We start from the raw sequence: 20,221 nt of genomic DNA, 5'->3' as shown, positions 1-20,221 counted from the left end.
AGTATAGTATTATCAATTTATAAGCTTATAAGTAAAATTTAAATATTTACTTTAAAACATTTTTCTTGGTTTTTGGTTCTAATGAAATGCACAATTCTCTTTTAATTAAAAAAGAAATAAGGATTGTTCAGAGAGTCTGTGGAAGAATGGGGTTTAAAGAAAAATTTATTTTGATGCCAAAATTTTTGAAAGATATACATAGCAAAAATCTTCAAAGAACGAATGGAAAATGTGTTTTGTGAGAAAATTATATGTGGATTTTTATGCTTTTTGGCACCAAAAGGAACTTCTCATTTAATTCCATGTGGACTGTTCTTTTCTTCCTTGCAGGGTGTCTTTCCATGTGCTGCTGTGATAGTGTTAGCGACCTTGGGCTCTGTTTCTAAGGGAGAGCTTAGCTACTATTGATGGGCTCTTTCTCAGATCTGAAAGGCTTTGTTTAATAATCATGTCTTCACCAGATCTGGACTTCACAAACTATGACTCTGCTTAATCCACTTCCGTTTTGTTGCTAACCTTTTCTTCTATACACAGAGGCGAAGAGCTCATTGGAACATGTATTTTTTCTACTAATTTTGAGATTCTTCCGGAGCGGCACTGTTAACAGTCACTGAACCTCTAATCTTAATAAAGTTCAGCTTTTGTTTTTAAGTTTTGTAGTTTTCTTCACGTAGTTTCCTACTCAAGCTGCCAGTCTTTTCGTCTTTGCTTCTAAACACTTCAATGCACCAATAAGGAAGTCAGAGAGCACTTACAATTGTAACTTTTACCATTATTTGTAGAAAATCATTTGTAGGACAAAGTGTATCTGTTGTTTTCTCCTCTTAATTCCCAATGTTTGAATTGTTTTCAGAATATTATTACACTATAGATGGTTCCAGAGCTCAAAAACTAAAAAGACAGGAAAAAAAAGGAGGGGAGAGGGAAGTGGAAGGGAGTATCATTATGTTCTTGAAATCGTATCTGTTAAAAAAAAAAAAAACTAGTAAGAACTGAGAACAAATAAAGAAATGGCACCCAGCTACATTCTGAATTCTTTCAACAAAATGTTCCTAAGTATGAATGCACAAAAGATATGCATATAGATAGACGTCTGAGCAGAAGAATATACAGTCAAGTTTGTTAGAGGAACCTACAACTAAGGACCAGCATGCTTTGCTGTCAAGTACATTATACATTTCCTGTTTCTTCAGCCTGGTACTGCCACTTATTTGTAGAGAAATGGTGGAACTCTTGGACAAGGGCGACAGTGTAGCGAACCATACAAGTTTATCGAATTACGCGTTTTTGTATGGCGTCTTTCCCGTAGCACCAGGAGTGGCTATCTTTGCAACGCAATTCAACATGGAAGTTGAGATCGTAAGTATAAACTGTTTTCTAACTTTGATTGTTTCTGTGGCTAAGAGAACAATGAATTTTTAAATCGCAGAAAGCAACATTCTATTTATATAAATAAAGAATTGGATATTTGTAAACGGCTTCATTGTAAGTAAGGAAGCATCATATAATACCATGTAATAATAGTTATTTAACCTGAGGTCTTTTACTCAGCCATATCTTTTTTCAAGTGTTTTATGTACTGATACCTAATCCTAATCAATTTTAAAAGTTATTTTCAGACAGTTTGGAAATTTTAAGGAAAAAAATCTATTTCATTCATAGATAAATCAACTGTGAAATACAAAATACCACATAATCACTTAATCATCTGTAACATATAGCTAAAATCAGCTAACACCACAGTATTAACAGTGTTTAAGAGCATTAAAATATTTTGAAATGTAATATGAAGAAACCTAGTTGTTCAATGAAAGTCAATTACATTATTTAATCTGTGAATGGTATGGAAAGAAACTCTTCATCGGTTTCTTTAAGTCATTGGTATAATATGCTTCCTAGCACCTAGAGGACACCTGGTGGAATTTCTTACTTTTATGATGTGTAATCATTAGTTGAGCCTAGACTGGAGGAGGAATCAAGGAATTTTTAAAGACCCTCAGGAAGGGGAAATAGGGTATTGGACAACCTGCTGGATTCTGTAACATCTGTACTGGTTCTCATTTTTGTTTTAAGATACATTCATATTTAGTGGATGTTTCAAAGGGTAAGGTAGTTGTTTAAAGGTTGTGACTCCTCAGTTTGTTTTCGATTTTGCAGGTAACCTCAGGGATGGTGATAAGCACATTTGTGTCTGCTCCTATCATGTATGTTTCTGCCTGGTTACTGACCTTTCCCTCTATGGACCCCAAGCCATTGGCATATGCCATTCAGAACGTTAGCTTTGACATAAGTATTATCAGCCTAGTTTCCCTGGTAAGTATATTTCTGTGTGAGTCTTAATGGAAACTACAGAATGAGTGCTTCCATAGAAATAGAAAAGGACTTCAAAGTTAAATTTCTTAGGAAATCGAGAAAGCTGAAGCCTCCTCATCAAGTGAATTGCCAAGCTTCTGAGTTCTTGTTTTTCCACTGGGAATTACACTTATATGGCAGACAAAGCAAGACATTTGGTTAAACCTGGATTTGACTCAATATAACTGTATGACTCTAAAAAGTCACGTTTATCGGCTATAAAATAAAGATGGTAGTTTCACCTATTTCCCTGGATTGTTTTTAAAATTAAATGAGATAATACTATGTGAAAAGCATTCTTCTAGGGAAGAATCATTGTACCAACACTAGCTGTTTTAACATCCTATGTTCAGAAGGGATTTGGGGGCTCAGTTTCAGTTGCTCAATTAATGTTAAATCATTAACTTCATTCTCAAATTGAAATATATTGGGCCCTGCGCGATAGCATAAGTGGTTAAAGTCCTCGCCTTGAATGGACTGGTTTCTCATATGCACGCCGGTTCTAATCCCGGCAGCCCCGCTTCCCATCCAGCTCCCTGCTTGTGGCCTGGGAAAGCAGTCGAGGATGGCCAAACCCTAGGGACCCTGCACCAGTGTGGGAGACCTGGCCCCTGGCTTTGGATCTGCGCAGCACTGGCCATTGCACTCACTTGGGGAGAGAATCATCAGACCGAGGATCTCCCTCTCTCTCTCTTTCTCTCTGTATATCTGATTTTGCAATAAAAATTTTAAAATCTTTAAAAAAAGAATATATTTATATTAGGTATTTAATAACCACAGTATTTTATAGACCAAGTTGCCTATTGAATTTGAACACCAGTCTAGCTGGAAAGAAAAGACTGTGTGCTGGTAAATACATCTTTGGCAACAAGCAAATGTATGATTAGGTCATTCATTAGAAATCCTATTTCCTCTCACATTTTCAAAATCTTGCCATTTTTAAGAGGGCAGTTTAAGAGGACCGTCTATATGAATTTCTTTATCTGGCGGCTATGAGGACTATAAGACAGTTAATCTTAGGGTAAGGGGACAGAATGCTTATACAGAATGTTTAGCTAACTCATCAGCCAATACAGCATAACGCAAAGTGGAAAACCTTAGAATCATGCATTGTATTTATATATCCCTCTAAAACTTTTTCTTGACTTATGGGCTATGACCCTTTGTCCCACCCTAGACCCTGAGTTATGCATTGTTAGAACATGGTCCTGATCAAGACATTAGTTATTTTTTTTATTTTGAGGTTTATTTTTATTGGAAAGTCAGATATACAGAGAGAGAAGAGACAGAGAGGAAGATCATCTGTCCAATGATTCACTCCCCAAGTGGCCACAACAGCAGGAGCTGCGCTGATCTGAAGTCAGGAGCCAGGAACTTCTTCCAGGTCTCCCAAGTAGGTGCAGGGTCCCAGGGCTTTGGGCTGTCCTTGACTGCTTTCCCAGGGAGCTAGATGGGAAGCAGGGCAACTGAGATTAGAACTAGCGCCCATATGGAATTCTGTCACGTGCAAGGTGAGGACTTAAGCCACTAGGTACCTCACTGGGTCGAAGATATTAGTTCTTAAAGATCCTGTCATTTATGGACAGTTAATTTACTGTGGGATTCCTCCAAGCTTTATATTTTATTTTGGATATGGTAATTTACCCTACTACCTTTTTGGGAACTAGACAAGTTTAAGTAAATAAAATGCTAAAGTTTCTGTCTGAGCCAGTATAAAAAGGATTCTTTGAAGTTGCTAATCAGTATGTTATTTAATAAGTAATTATTAAGATCAATAAACATTAATAATTTTGAATCTTTTGTCTTCAAGATCTGGTCTCTGGGTATTCTTCTTTTAAGTAAGAAATATAAGCAGCTTCCTCATATGCTTACAACAAACTTACTCATTGCTCAGGTTAGTATATTTACAGACATTTAGAACTATGCTTTTCTTGTGGGTGATTCTACTGTTGATGAGAAAAGCACTTTGTGAAATTTTCCCAGCTGTGAAGTCAGAAGTATTACCAAAGGCAGATCAATTAACATTCTATTAACATTAGTTTAGTTTATGCCTAGCATATAAATACTGCCTTAGGTCTTAGATTATCTAAAGTTGAGGCTAATGATAGCATTTAATGATAACTTGGTATTCTTTAAATCATTAAAAATTGAATTCTTGAATTTTTTTTTAAAGTTTTGCGTGTCTAAAATTGTCAGGGAAAGAAGACTGAACTTTTCTGTGAATTCCATTGCTAAATATGAGGCTGATATTTAGAATATATATATATTGCCAAAGGCTCTATATAAAAAGGGGTTTTGAAATCATAAATCCAAGGTTTTGCTATAACTAATATGTATTAATGACTAGTTATTAGTTAATTTCTCTACAGTAACTTAAACTGAGCAATTATATTTGTTGTAAATAAAACATGAGTAGACTGGCTTACAGTTTTTTCTGTGATAGTACTGACTCATGGTTTTCTTAGCTATTTACAGTCTTTTAATAATTTTTTCTTTAGTCTGTTGTCTGTGCTGGAATGATGCTATGGAATTTTGTTAAAGAAAAAAATTTTGTTGGACAAATTCTGGTGTTTGTTCTGTTGTACAGCTCCCTCTATAGCACCTACCTGTGGACAGGTAAGTTGGATAGTGAATAGGAATTGAGATCTATTCTCCCTTTCCCCATCCCTAGAAGCCCTGAGCTTTTAGGGTTTTATTTGAAGTTGTGTAGTACAGGATTAAAGTGTTCAATCGAGCAAGTACAGCCACCATCACAGGCAGACTACAAAGATGAGTTTTATTTCCTGATTGGCAGGCTCTGTGGCTCCAGGCCACTCATAGCCAAGGGGACAGGCACTGGAGGCAGGTAGGGAAGTGCAAGAATGGACAGAGGTGGGTGAAGTGTGTCCTGGAGCTCACGATTAGACTATGACTCAAAAATTTGGCTCTGCTTTAAGTGACTTCACATATCTGTAAGACAGCATTACAGCATCTTACACGGTTATTTTGAGGATGAAATGAAATATGGGTATTTCTGTCTGGTACATGATAGGCCCTCGGCAAACAGGGAGAGAAGGTAGAATGAGAATAATACAAGTAGGAGGATAAAAAGAGTATGGTAATCAAGGAGTACCTGGTAAGATAGACTGTTCCTCATTTCAACTGGCTTCAAAGAGTATTCAGAATGTTTCAGTACATGCAGTGCTTTTGGAGATGTAACATTTACCTGTGTGCATGCATTCCGGTATGTTTGTAAAAACAACCCTGTCTAGCTCTTTTATATTCATATCACAAATGTGAACCTGTAGAAAGGCACATAAAAGGAAGTTGTAGGATGGTAAGAGACAAATATCAGGAAATGTCTGCAAAGGAAGACCTTTGATTTCATGCCTCCAGGATCAAAAGGAGGTTGCATCTACGTCAACAGCCTTTTGAAGCGAAACAGTGTGGTGAGGAGAGGAATTTCAGAATGAAAACCTCAGTGGAAACGGGAGACAATGTATGATTCTTAGAGGAAAGTACACCTTGTAGAGCATGATGGTTGGCATGAAATGTCAAGCTGAAAAAGCCTACAGACAATTTCTAAATACAGATGGGCCAACTTGATGTCTGATACTTAGGTATATTCAAATTAACCTGGAGAGAATGACAGCATCAGATCAGTATGTCAAAAAGCTCCAAGCCTTTCAAACATACATAGCAGAATCCACCCAAAGATGTTATTTTGAAATCCATAACCCCTAGGAAGATGCCCTTTAACCTTCAATGCTATAACCGAATTTTGAAGTCTAGCTGTGGCTCCTTTCTAGAGAGCTAGTATATAACTCTAAAACCAAAGCAGAATCACAGATTTTATGCCCAAACAAAACTATCAACCTAGAAATTCTAATTAACAACTTTAATTAACATGGCAAATTGTGTAAATCAGTGCTTAAAATCTCAAATGGATTTCACTGCCCCCAGTGTGGCTCTTTGAGTCCGACTTGCCTTTGCTTGCAGTTTTATGACCTGGTTATCTCACGCACTGCTTGTCTTTCTTCACATTGGCACAGTGCCTGCGTTTGAGCTGCATGGCATGCTATGGTTCCATGTGGCCTTCCTTTGATTTAACTGTAATAAAAAACCAAATGCAGGCCCTGAAGTCATGAGACTGTATTTTGGTTGCAAGATGGACATACAGATGATTTTCATCAAAAATAAACCAGAAAGACTTCAAATTCCTTGCAGAAATCCCCAAATGCTGAAGAATATGTCTTAGGAACCACATAGTTCCACGATTCTGTGTGAAACACTGAAGGTTCCAAACCTTACCTTGCGGTTGGGTTTCTGGTCTAGTTCTGCCCTCTGCTGGCTGCTTGCTTTGGCAAACCCTGTTTGCACATGGATAAAATGAAGGCATTACTGCAAAAATTTTTCTTCCAACACTAAAGTTCTTATGTAGCTATGTAGAATTCATCAAATAAGATGTTTCTTGTACTTTTCATAACACATGTTTTCAGTGAACTTGGTATAAAGTATAAGTTCAAGATTTTTGCCACATGTAAAAATTGTCTACATTTCATTTCACCAACACAGTAAGAGTATCTTTATTTTTAGAATATTTGTGTTTACAGTTTTAGATTTTAAAATGTTTTGAAATGATTTGGGTTTCTGAAAAAAAATCCTCACACATAAAACCAGATTTGAGGAAAGAAACATGATAGGGGTGATGACATGAATGATTTTGGATTAAGAAACTTGTTGCAAACTATCGGGGACATTATTTTCAAGGTGTAAATTCTTGGGCAAAAAATTATAGTATTAAAATAAACTTGGTGTAAAATAAGGAAACAAAATCCCGTGGAATCTGATCAATGTCCATGTGTCTCATTTCTAGGTCTTCTAGCAGTTTCTTTGTTTCTTTTGAAAAAGCGAGAGAGTGTACAAATCCCAGTTGGAATCATCATAATATCTGGCTGGGGGTGAGTTGGTGATTTTGTGTTTGCTTTCATGTTTCCATATGTGCAGTTATTCATTTTTGATTTTCTCTCTCAATAACCCTTGTTGTTACAGAATTCCTGCCCTCCTTATTGGTGTTCTTTTGATAACGGGAAAGCACAATGGAGATAGCATTGACTCAGCTTTCTTTTATGGAAAAGAGCAGGTGAGAAGAGTTTTTTGGCAGTTCTATTCTTAAGAACATCTCTTTTCAGCTTGATAATGTACCTTGTTATAGTTACCTTAAACTAACCTTGAAAACTTCTTTCAACTTATTACATATATTCTGATAATCCCATATTACTTTGTCAGACCTAAAAATATGTTGAACATTTTGCATATCTAATTCTATTTTTAGCAAAAGATTTCTAAATCCTTAAAACTTACCGAGTGTTCTTTTAAGCACACTTGTGAATTATGTTTCCTCTCTTGGTGGAATGATCAACTAAAGCCATCTAATAAGGTTGCAGTAATTGCAAAGATCAACCCCCCTTTTTTTCTCTACAAGTAACGTACATTTTTTTTTTACTTACTCTTACCCATCTTTAAGAACCCCTCTTCTGGAGTACTTATAGCTGTAGATATGTAATTTCTACACATACACACACACAAAAGTTGCCCTTAGACTATACTACTAAGAACACCAAGATGAGTTTGTGAAAGGTGCTTACTGCCTGTTTCTGATGTTGACAGATGATCATCACGGCAGTCACCCTGTTCTGCAGCATCGCAATCGCCGGCATATCGCTCATGTGCATGAACCGCACTACTCAAGCTGGGCGCTATGAAGGCTTTGACCAGTCTCAGAGCCACAAAGCCACAGACCCTGACAATGCTATTTTTGAGGAAAGTCCAGCACCAACAAGTGAACCAGAACTTTTTACAAGTTCCATGCCAGAAACAAGTATGATCCTTAAATATATAAACTGTTACATGTCTTTTTAAGGAAAAAAAAATATTTTACAATATTTATTTTGCTTTATTTTATTTGAAAGGCAGAGATACAGAGACAGAGAGAGATCTCCAATCTGCTGGTTCACACCCCACATGTCTGCATCAAAGCCACGAGCTGGGAATCCAACCCGGGTCTCCCATGTGTGTGGCAAGAACCCAAGCACTTGAGCCATCACCTGCTGCCTCCCAGGGTGCGCATTGGCAGGAAGCTGGAATTGAGAGCAGAGCCAAGACTTGAATCCAGGCGCTCCGATATGGAATATGGATGTCCCAAGTGGCATGTTAACCATCCAGCCAAATGCCTGCCATATGACATGCCTTTATAGCGTAGATCCTAAATGTTTCATTTAGTAAACATCATTGAGCTAATCTAATCTCATAGATGTTTGTTAAATTAAGAACTTAAATCCTAGTCAATAATAGCACTTATAAATTCATTCATTAGATTTTTATTTTATAAGTGTTTTTGTGAGGATAATCTTTTTCTAAATTCTGATACTTCCTTGGACCGGAGGGTTTGGAAAGAAGTTATAACTGAAGAAAGGCATACTTGCATTAGATATTTTTCTTTTTAAAAAAGAAATGTAACATTAGGAGTAAAATTGAAATCTCTAGACTGTATTCCATTCTTGTTAATTTTGGAGATAACCAGTAGTACGAATTTACTCTGTATCCTCCCAGAACAGTTTCTTATGCTCAATTAGTGCATTGCAATCAGTATTTTCAGATGTCTATTCATGTCATAGATGTGTCCAAGTATATGAATGTGCCAAATTTTATTTATCCATTCACATACTGATGGATATTTAGGTTGCTTTAAGATAGCCTCCTGTTAGAAAAAATGTTGCAGTAAATATCTGTATTCATATCTCCTTGGGTAAACAGCAGGATTACTCATGGCATGGTAATGACTGGGTCATAGGACATAGATATGTTTGTGTGGCTTCACTGTGAACCCTCGCATATGATTCCCAAAGCTGGATCCCTACTGTGATGTCCTTAAATAGGTCCAATCCCAGTATTTCTGCTGCCTACACACACATTGCTTACATCTCTGAGTATACAGCTAGCATTTATTTAGTCCTTTTCTTAAATTATTTTTCCACTCAAGCTTCAGCACTTTTTTTTCGCCTTTAGTTGTTCCACTGTCCTGCAAGACTCTTGGGTCTCAACATCTGTTTCCCCTTCAGCTACCTTGGTTACTCTGGGCATGTCGTTCTCCTTTCATAAGGTCATCCATTTCCCCTTGACTTCCTCCAGCACTTCTCCTGAACCATGCTCTAACACCACATTCTCCTCCTTTGGCCTCCAGTTTCTGCTGGCTTCTTGTAATTCCCTCTTAACCTGGCTACCTGTGTGCCAGCATCCTCTGACCCAGTCTGTTTTCTGAGAAATGGACAAGTTTACCTCTAAGGATTTCTGGTCACTAGTCACGCTAGACTCTGATGCAGAGTCAGTGATGGCCTTGCAATACCTATAAGGTCCCAGACCTTCCTGTGGTACTCCAATCCTTTTCATGGCTTCACCATACCCTTATCAGACCTGTGCCCCTCCTGTTCTCCTTCACACCTTCCTGCGGGCACTGGAGCCCCCTCCATTCGTGAACCATACCGGCACTTGCATGTCACTGCTCACCTTATGCCTCTACCTCACAGCCTTTCAGCATGGAGCTCACTAACTTCTCTGCTGGGTCATTTGTGATTATATCATCAGAATTTCACTCTTTGGAGCTTGTTCACTTTCCATTATAAAACTGAATTTGAAGTTTAAAAATGATGGACAATCTCTCTGTCACCATGCCTTTTAAGTGCATATATATTTAAAATATTTTTTCACACTATGTTTAAAAGATATATTTTTAGAAATTAGAGATTTAAAAATTATTTTTGCATCCAAATAAATTCATGCTTTGACTCTGTTTCTCCATAAACTTTTTAAGTACCTTTGTATGTTTTCTTAGTAATTTTATCTTAGCTGTTTTAAACTCAAGTTTCTGAAGAGGGCTGGCCCAGATAATCTCTTTATTTTCTTTCCTATTATTCTGTGTTCTATTTTAACCTTGAGATGGCATCATTATCTTAAATTTAAAAAGACGTTTACAATAGCTTATTATAGATTGTCATTTTTATACCTGGAAATCTCTTTTATTTTTAAGAACATCAGTGAAGAATTTAAGCACACTATCAATGGAAGGCTCAGCCTAAGAATTATTCATTTTTCTAGCATATAAAATCTTAACAAGTTTGTCACTGAAGTCATTATTGTATTATACTCTATGACAAGGAGCTGCATACCTGTACTCGCGTGTGTGTAAAATTTGGAAGGGGCACCACGTGCAGTTCTTTGTAGTGGGGAAAAATTCTAGCTTCTTAGATGCTTCAGTGTGACTTCTGCAAACCAATTCATCTGCAAACTAGTAAGAGATTTTAGTCAGTACATATTAGAAAAAGTATATAGTTTTATGGAATCTTCTAGAATCAGAGAATTTCTTGAAAGAAGTGATTTTTTTAATTTAACTTAAGGACAAGGAGGATTTAGATGAATTCACAGATATAGGAATTCCATGCTTGTCAGCCTGGGTCCTTAGAAGTCTCCAAATAAATATGTAGGAGACCCTAAAGAATTGTCCTGAAAGAAGGAAAGGCTTTCATGGAAAACTTGCAAATTCAGATCAGGGAGTTTTCATTTACTATAGCGCTCATTAGAGCGTGTGTGTGTGTGTGTTTGTGTGTGTGTGTGCAGTAATGAAATAAAAGCTGTGTTAGGAAGGTGTTTTTATTCTTACTTGCCAAAGCACAGTAGGCGCTAATAAAATGGCATGGATAAGAGCATTTTCCCTGTCTTACACAATGAAGAAATGACATGGAAAAAAGCAGACACTTTGTCTGGAACTTTTTACATCTTCCTTTCTGTGCAGGCATAATTGAAAACTCCTTGATAGTTATCATGTGAAAGCATTTCCACTGCATAAGACATGCAAGTTGACTAGATTTTATTTTGTAACTAGAACTTGTCCATTTCTGTTGTCACGTGTTACTTCATCTCTGCAGGTTGCTGTTCCTGCTCCATTGGAAATGGTGAACTGCACTGCCCATCAGCGGAGCCCGGAGCAAATACAAGCACCAGTAGACCTGCGACTCCTTCGTTTGAGAAAAGTAAGTGCCCCTGGCTGTACAGTGGGCTGAAAGACAGATGATTCCTTATCCCTAGGCTTCAGAAGAACTCCGGAATTTCTCTATGAGCTGTAACATAACAGAACACTCTTTGAGAACAGACTTCCCCAGTGAGATGGGGAAAGCGCTAACAGGATAATAGTCATGCATAGAAAGAATGTTCATTTAAAAACATTAAGTTTGGGTAACTGGCACTGTGGCATAGCATGTTAAGTAAGCCATGCCTGTGACACTGGCATTCCATATGAATGCCAGTTTCTGTCCTGGGTGCTCCACTTCTGGTCCAACTTCCTATTGCCTTGGAAAGCAGCAGAAGATGGCCTAAATCCTTGGGCCTCTTCCACTAACATGGAGAAACCTGGCTGCTGCCTTTAGCCTGGCCCAACCCCAATTTTGTGGCCATTTGGAGGGTGAACTAGCAAGTGGAAGATCTCTGTCTCCATCCTTCCCTCCTTCTCTGTAACTGCCTTTCAAATAAATAAATGTTTTACAAATTTTTATATACATAAATGTACTGTACATATACATGTTTTCTAATAAATCTAAATTTGCCCTAAAGACTACACTCTTTATTTTTTTTTTTTACTTATTTTCTTGTTTTAGAAACTGAGACATCCCCCCCATATGTCTCTTCACACCAGGATAGTTAATTAACTCTTAATTACATTTTGAATCTTTATACTTTCAATATGCTTTTCCTTATATGAGAAAACACCTTTTTAAAAGTAATAGCCTTTAGGCATAGAAATTAAGAGACTGAATCATGTTTGTGATCTGAATTAAGATGTATTTTATTTCTTTGAAAGGCAGAGCGATGGAGAGAAAGAGCACTCTTTCATCTACTAATTGACTCCCCAGATGGCTATAACTACTGGGACTGAGCCAGGCTGATCCAGGAGCCTGGATCTCCATCTGGGTCTTACATGTGGGTGGCAAGGGCCCAAATATTTGGGTCATCCTTGCTACTTTCCCAGATCCTTTAGAAACTAACTGGATCTGAAGTGCAGCTGGTTGGACTAGTACTGGTGCTCCAATATGGGATAGAGCTATCACAGGTCATGACAGCCAACTGTGCCACAATGCTGACCACAGTAACTATTTTATATATATATAATATATAATAATTGGACCCAGCGCAGTAGCCTGCTAGCTAAATCCTTGCCTTGTACACTCTGGAATCCCATATGGGCGCCAGTTTGTATCCCAGCTACTTCACTTCCCATCCAGCTCCCTGCTTGTGGCCTGGGAAAGCGATGACACAAAACCATGGGACCTTGCACCCACATGGGAGACCCAGAAGAGGCTCCTGGTTCTTGGCTTCGGATTGGCTCACCTCTGACCATTGTGGCTAGTTGGGGAGTGAAGCATCAGACAGAAGATTTTTCTCTGTCTTTCCTTCTCTCTGTAAATCTAAATGATGAATGCAAATCTGTGAGCCCAGGATATAGTTTACTTAAAATACTTACTAACTAGAGTGTAGCAATAAAAGTTGCTGTTATGACATGAGATTTATAGTTAGCTTCTGTCTGCTGCCTAGGAATGAATTTCAAATAATGGGAGAATTCACAGTTCCCCAGAAAGAGGTAAAAATAAATCAAATGTTGAGATTTCACTCTGCCTTCACTCACCCCTTCTGGCATTCAATTATTAAACTTTTTTGCAAGTTTTATTTGTGCACCTCTTTTGCATAGCTAATGTTTCTGTATATCAGAATTCCCAAAGCCTTATTTATTTCTCCCTACATAATACATCAACAACAAAATCCTTTATCTGTAAGCTCTCTGCTTACACAACTTTTTAATTTGCCAAAAATCTCTTTAGGCTTTTCTTATCTTACATTTTCTTCATTGATCTTGTTAGTTCCTGAAAACTTAAATTATAGGAGTTTCTTACATTTTCTAGTCTTATTTTTTAAATTTATATACTTATTTTAATTGAAAAATCAGATTTACAGAGAGGAGAAACAGAAAGACCTTCCATCTGCTGGTTTACTCCCCAAGTGGAAACAACAGTTGTAGCTGAGTATATTCAAGTTAAGATCCATGAGATTCTTCTAGGTCTCCCACTTGCGTTCAGGGTCCCATCCTCTCCTGCTTTCCCAGGCCACAACCAGGGAGCTGGATGGGAAGTGGAGCAGCAGGAACACAAACCCACATGGATGTTGGCATTGGCAGGTGGAGGATTAGCCATTTGAGCCACTGCATCAGCCCCATTCTGATATTTTATATAAAAGAAAAATTATGGAATGGGAGCCACTAAGGGGGCCAACATAGTGGCACAGCAGGTTGAGCAACTGCTTAAGATGCTGGCATTCCATGTCAAAGCACCTCTATTTTAAGCTGTAGAAGAATCATGCTTATAATTTGGATTTGTTTCTATATGTCAACAAAACATAGTGGGGTTAAGCATTTGGCCTAGCAGTTAAAACACTGCTTGGAACACTACAATCTTGTATGGCAGTCCCTGGAGTCTAGTTCCTGCTAATGTGCTTCTTGGGATAGGCAGTAATTGCTTAAGGAGTTGAATTATGTTACTTATGTAGGGACACCTAGCTTGAGTTCCTCATTCCTGGATTTGACTTGACCCTGTTTCAGCAATTGGCAGCATCTGGGAATTGAACTAGCAGATGGGAGTTCTCTCTCTGTTTTCTGTCTTTCTGTATCTCTCTGCCTCTTACATATATAACATGAATAATTAATTAAGAATACATTTTATTTAATACTTATTTAGTAACTTAAGGCTTTGGCAAGGTAGATTTTAATATAAAGGCAGGAAATATTACTAATTTTTTATACAGTTAGCCAAATAAATATGCTCAACTAATAGATTTATCACAGGTCAAACTTGAATGATTAATTTAGGCTTTAAAAATCATACATTTAAATAAATATGACAATAATATAGATTATCATTATATAGCATAGAGTATGTAGCCATAGGGGCTGGTGCTATGGTATAGCAGGTAAAGTACTTCTTGTAATACCAATATCCCTTATGGGGTGTCCTGGCTGCTCCACTTCTGATTCAGCTTCCTGCTGGTGGTCTAGAAAAAGCAGCAGAAGATGGCCCAAGTGTTTGGGCCCTGCTACCCATATGGGATACCTAGATGAAGTTCCTGGATCCTTCATCCTGGCTCAACTCTGACTGTTGTGGCTATCTTAGGAGTGAGCCAGTGGATGGAAGCTCTTTCTCTGTCTCACTTTCTCTCTAACTATGACTTTTAAACAAGTAAGTCTTAATAAATTAAATAGCTGCCAAACACTGTTAATGATGTTTAAGGGACCTATTGCATGATCCTTCTGTTTTTCTCAGCTAAAAACAGTCTACAACTAAAAGTCTCCTAAAACCTGGAGGAGCTTTTCTCCAATTTCATCTGAAATTATATAGTGATTCTTAGCTGAATGTGGTTTTTGGCTGTCATTATATATTTAAAATGCATTCAGATCGGAAGCTCTGATTGCAGATTGTTGTGTTCACTGTTTTCTAGACGAGCACTGTGAGGGTCGCTGTAACTCCCAGAGCTGCATCTTGGCCCAGGAGGAGGAGCAGTACCTGCAGAGCACCGACCAGCAACTGACTCGACATGTGCTGCTGTGTTTACTCCTCATCATCGGCCTGTTTGCTGTAATGGTTTCTTCTGGGTTGTTTGGGGGCTGGGGTAAATGTTTTATCTGGGCATCTGGGAGAAGCTCAGTTGCTGATTTCTAGGAGCTTGGCAGAAAGGCCGTCTGAATCCTAATCTTTTGCTAAAAGTTTTGGGAGGGAAGAGAATACTCATTCACATTGCTCAACTGCCTACCTGTTCTAGTAGCTCTTCCTGCTTAGCACCAGTTTTTCATTCTGTGTTGTGAACCCAGAATTTAGTGAAACCAGTTAACTCCATGCTGTGTATAGGGCTGCCTAATACTAACATTCTTCATAGAAGTGCATTATTCCTCTAACATGTTCATCAGATAAACTTTTAAAAAGTAATTTGAACTTGGGACTAGCATTATGGCACCATGGATTAAGCTGCTGCTTGCAGTGCTGGCATTTCACATTGGAGCACTTATTTCAGACCTGGATGACGTTTCTGGTTTCTGGCTTCTGCCTTGCCTGGCTCCAAGCTGCTGTAATTAGAAGAGATATATTGTAATTGTACTTACTCACTTCCTTACGAATTGTTCATGGCTTTCAAAATGCTCTAATCATATTCACACATTGTTTCTTTAAGATGAATTCGCAAAGTTGAGAACCTTGAATTAAAGAATACAGATCTTTCTGTGACTTTGAATATATTCTATCAAATTGTTTTCTGGGGGAGAGGAGTTAGTAAAAATACATAAAGTGCTCTCACTAGGATTAGATATTGCATTTTAAAGATTTATTTGTTTATTTTGTAGCGCAGAAATATAGAGAAGAAAAAGCAGAAGTACAGGGAAAGAGAGCTTTCCTCCATTGAGTCACTCCCTGAATGACTGCCACAGCCAGGGCAGGGCCAGGTAGAAGCCAGGATGCAAGCCTCATCTGGGTCTCCCACCAGTGTGCAGGGCCCAAACACATGGGCCGTCTGCTGCTGCCTCCCAGGTGCATTAGCAGAGAGCTGGGTTGGAAGTAGAGCAGGTAGGAGTCAAATAGGCATCCACAGGGGCTACCAGCGCTAGGTGGCAGCTTTACCTGCTATACCACATACTGGTCCTGGATATTGAAAAAAAAAAACGTTTTTAATTTGATGATTTTGAAAGCAAAATATAGCACATTTTAAATGCATACATTTACTGCACTACCAGAATTATGGGGATAGAATTGTAGCATAGTGTGTTAAGCTGCCTTCTGGAATGATCAAATCCCATATTGGATTGCTGGTCCAAGTCCCAGCTACTCTGCTTTGATCCAGCTTCCATGCTGGGAAGCAGCAGCAGGTTAATCACATCTCTGCTGCCTGGGTTATCCGGATGGAATTCCTTGCTCCTGGCTTCAGTCTGACCTAGTCCTGGCTGCTACAGCCATGTGGGGAGTGAACCTGCAAACAGGAAGACCTTTGTCTCTGCCACTCTCTGCTTTTCAAGTAGATGAAAATAAACATATTTTTTAAAGTTCTCAGCTGTGAAGCACTAGTTATTACATAATTCTGTAAGATGATTCGAGGGTCACTTGCTTAGGAATAGGAGCTAGATCTGTCAGCCTATGAAGGAAATATTCTCACCCTGGGGTGCTCGTTACATGTGTGAAAGCAGCTAGCACCACTGTAACTGCCGTTTAAGAATAAAATTCAAAAATAAGAACCGCTGCCAAGAATTGCTGCTTCGTGGTGTAATTGTTTTCATTGTGCAGAACTAATTTTAAAATCAGTCCTGTCTCGGGCTAGTCGGCAGGGCTGATACATTATGTAAGCTTCTGTATTATGGCTCATGTCGTCTTGCTTCAAATCAGATCAGAATAGATGCTGTTTGAATGACATCTGTCAGCAGGAGAGGTTGAAACCTCTTGTTTGAGAGACAAAGCCTCTATATTCACTCAGTGTTTTTCCCTCTCGTCTTTTCTCCCCTAATAATTAAGAAGAGAAGTTATTATACTGTGCTCTGGAGAGAAATGATTATGCTGCTCCATATCAAAGTGCTCTTTTTTCTTGCAGAATCTTTCCAGTTGTCTATGGTGGCTATTCAACCAAGAGCCTGGAAGACTGTATGTTGAGTTACAGTTTTTCTGCGCTGTGTTTAACTTTGGCCAGGTACTTACTCTGAGAACTTTGAGGGGTTTTTGTTTGCTTGGATAGGCTCGCAGGGTGGGGGTGGGGTGCGGGTGGGGTTATTTTCTTTTAACTCACAACGGGTTCATTTGTTTGCCAGCTGCTGGTGTACATGACAGCTGACAGCTGCTGCCTGCTTCCTAGAAGAGATGAAGTATTATATTGGTTAAAGTCATCAGAATGTACACTGAGTGCTCTAACCAGAAATACCAGAGCTATTTGCTTTGATTTTGAGATGAGGAATAATTTAACCAAGAATAATATTCCTAAGTTCTTTTTAGACTTTGTTGTGATCTTAATAACTCAGTTTGAGAAAATAATTTACCTTCCCTCAGCCTTTAACTTAGCTATTTAAATAGATGATTATCATTTAATTTCTTTTTTTTATGTCTCTTGGACAACAGGTCCTTATAAAGAAAAAAAATCACATAGTGTAAAAATTTCAGCCAGCCATAGTTACCATTCTAAGTGAGCCCATTGTATGTCAAACACATTATGTTCATTATCATTTAAATATCACAGCAATACCCGCAGAGTCAATATTATTATCCTCAGTTTAAAAACTAGGACACTATGAAAAAGTGTTTGACCTGGCAGTTAAGATGCTTCTTGGGAAGTCTGCATCCATATCCAAGCATCTGGGTCAGGTCCCACCTCCTCTTCTGATTCCACTTTCCTATTAACATGCACCCTATGGGGCAGCATTTGATGGCGCAAGTACCTGGGTCCCTGCCATCCATAGGGTAGATCCATATTGATTTGCTGGCACTTGACTTCAGCCTGGTCCAGCCCCAGCTGTTATGGGTATTTGGGCAGTGACACAGGAGATGGGCGATATCTTTCTCTCCCTCTCCATCTTCTACTCCTCTCTCCCCCATCTGCCTTTAATATATAAATAAATAATTAACCAACTAACTAAGTAAAAAGCATTGGATACTAAAATTCCATGAAATAAATACAATAGGTGCTATTGTCTATATTTATCTCACTATTAAAATGGATGCTTAAGGAAAATGACATTTTACACATGGAAAATACTTTTCATAGGCAAACTTAAAAATCTGATTTCATTAACCCCTTAGTTGTTTTTTTTTAAAAGATTGATTTATATTTATTGAAAAGGAGGATCCAAAAAAAGAGAGAAAGATGTTCCATCTTCTTGGTCACTCCCCAAATGGCCACAACGGCTGGAACTGAGCTGATCTGAAGCCAGGAGCTTCTTCCAGGTTTCCCACACTGTTCAAGGTCCTAATGCATAGGGCCGTCCTCCACGGCTTTCACAGGACACAAGCAGGGAGCTGGAGGGGAAGTGAAGCAACCAGGACACGAACTGGTGCCCATATGAGATGCCACGCTTGGAAGTAAAGATTAGCCAGTTTAGCCAATGCTCTGGCTTTTAACTCCTTAATTTATTTTTTGTTCTTTTTGTTTTGTTTTGAAGATTTATTTACTTTTATTGGAAAGGCAGATTTACAGAGAAAAAAGGAAAGACAGAGAGAAAGATCTTTATTGAAAAGGCAGAGCCACAAGAAGAAAGATGTTCCATCTTCTGCTTCACTCCCCAAAATGCCAGAATAGCTGGAGCTGAGCCAATCCAAAGTCAGGAGCCAGGAGCTTCTTCCAGGTCTCCAATGGAGATACAGGGTCCCATGGCTTTGTGTCATCCTTGACTGCTTTCTCAGGCCACAAGGAGGGAGCTGTATGGGAGGTGAAGTAGCTGGGACACAAAACGGTGCTCATATGTGATCCTGGTGTACGCTAGGCAAGGATTTAGCCACTGAGCCATACAGCCAGGCCAAGCCCCTTAGTTTGTTTTGTTTGTTTGGTTGGTTGGTTGGTTGGTTGGTTTTTCTTTTTTTTTTTTTTTTTCAGCCAGAGAAGCTTATTTGCAGAGGGATCAGCTGAGAAGGGAAGGAAGAAAGGGGAAAGTACTGCTGGAGAGAAAGCCAGGAGGTGGGGTACCTCTCGAAAGAGTAGGGAGAGAGACACCCCAAGCTCCTTAGTTTTTAAAACAGAGAATATTGGTACACAGATTCAATATTAGGTTGAAAAAAAATACTATTTAAAATCAGGGTTGTTGCCTTTTAAATCTGAAGTAATTCTCATTAGATATACGTATAACTTTTTTCCTACCATTAGTATATTGAAATACCTCCAATTTTTTTTTGTTCATCAGTGTGCTGGCATAATAAAAAAATTGTTGTTCAGACACAGGTGACCACTATTATAGCATGAGCATCCCAAGGATTACTTCATACCCATCTTATCTTAAAATTTGATTTTGTGTTCAAAGTACTAAATGGAAAACTTGTACTCTTAACATTTTACACTCCTGGGGCCCGGCGTGGTGGCGCAGTGGTTAAGGTCCTCGCCTTACATGCCCCTGGATCCCATATGGGTGCCGGTTCTATCCCGGCAGCCCCTCTTCCCTTCCAGCTCCCTGCCTGTGGCCCAGGAAAGCAGTCGAGGATGGCCCAAAGCTTTGGGACCCTGCACCCGCATGGGAGACCCAGAAGAGGCTCCTGGCTTCGGATCGGCATAGTATCGGCTGTTGCGCTCACTTGGGGAGTGAATCATCGGATGGAAGATCTTCCTCTCTGTCACTCCTCTCTGTATATCCACCTTTCCAATTAAAAAAAATAATAATAAAAATAAATCTTTAAAAAAAAATTTTACACTCCTGGTAGAGCTAACCCAGGGTCAGAAATAATAAAGCTGCATTAAATAAAGGTCATAAGTGCCTGGAATATTAAATTTAAAATGCTGGTGGGGTGGTGCCTACAGCACCAGCATCTCATAGGGGCACCAGTTCATTTCTTGGCTGCTCCTCTTCTGATCCTGGCCCTTGCTTATGGGCTGGGGAAGCAGTCAAGGATTGTGCAAGTCCTTGGGCCCCTGCACTCATGTAGGGGACCCAGAGGAGGCTCCTGGCTCTGGCTTTGGATTGGCTCAGCTCCAGCTATTGTGGCCATTTGGGGAGTGAACCAGCAGATAGAAGACTATTCTGTTTTTCTTTCTTTCTGTAATTCTGCCTTTCAAAATAAAAATAAGTAAAAAT

General features: G+C 38.8%; 1 protein-coding gene across 3 annotated transcripts in view; it reads left to right on the top strand.

Annotated features, from left to right (window-relative positions):
- GPR155 (G protein-coupled receptor 155) overlaps nucleotides 1–20,221 on the top strand; it is a 40,824-nt gene that overhangs the window by 14,761 nt on the left and 5,842 nt on the right. For 2 of the 3 annotated variants that reach the window (XM_040971736.1, XM_040971737.1), the window contains 11 exons: nucleotides 1,194–1,359; nucleotides 2,158–2,313; nucleotides 4,163–4,246; nucleotides 4,851–4,968; nucleotides 7,208–7,292; nucleotides 7,384–7,474; nucleotides 8,002–8,212; nucleotides 8,304–8,453; nucleotides 11,313–11,417; nucleotides 14,923–15,059; nucleotides 17,050–17,145. In XM_040971736.1, coding sequence (XP_040827670.1) covers nucleotides 1,194–1,359; nucleotides 2,158–2,313; nucleotides 4,163–4,246; nucleotides 4,851–4,968; nucleotides 7,208–7,292; nucleotides 7,384–7,474; nucleotides 8,002–8,212; nucleotides 8,304–8,453; nucleotides 11,313–11,417; nucleotides 14,923–15,059; nucleotides 17,050–17,145 — 1,399 coding nt within the window. The remainder of the gene's footprint in view (nucleotides 1–1,193; nucleotides 1,360–2,157; nucleotides 2,314–4,162; nucleotides 4,247–4,850; nucleotides 4,969–7,207; nucleotides 7,293–7,383; nucleotides 7,475–8,001; nucleotides 8,213–8,303; nucleotides 8,454–11,312; nucleotides 11,418–14,922; nucleotides 15,060–17,049; nucleotides 17,146–20,221) is intronic. The other variant, XM_040971739.1, reaches the window with a different exon arrangement.

Source organism: Ochotona curzoniae, unplaced genomic scaffold (genome assembly GCF_017591425.1).
Source record: "Ochotona curzoniae isolate NIBS_2020 unplaced genomic scaffold, NIBS_Ocur_1.0 contig_2210, whole genome shotgun sequence".
Taxonomy (NCBI): Eukaryota; Metazoa; Chordata; class Mammalia; order Lagomorpha; family Ochotonidae; genus Ochotona; species Ochotona curzoniae.
The sequence above is the reverse complement of the archived record's forward strand: the minus strand, read 5'-3'. Positions and strand labels throughout refer to the sequence as shown.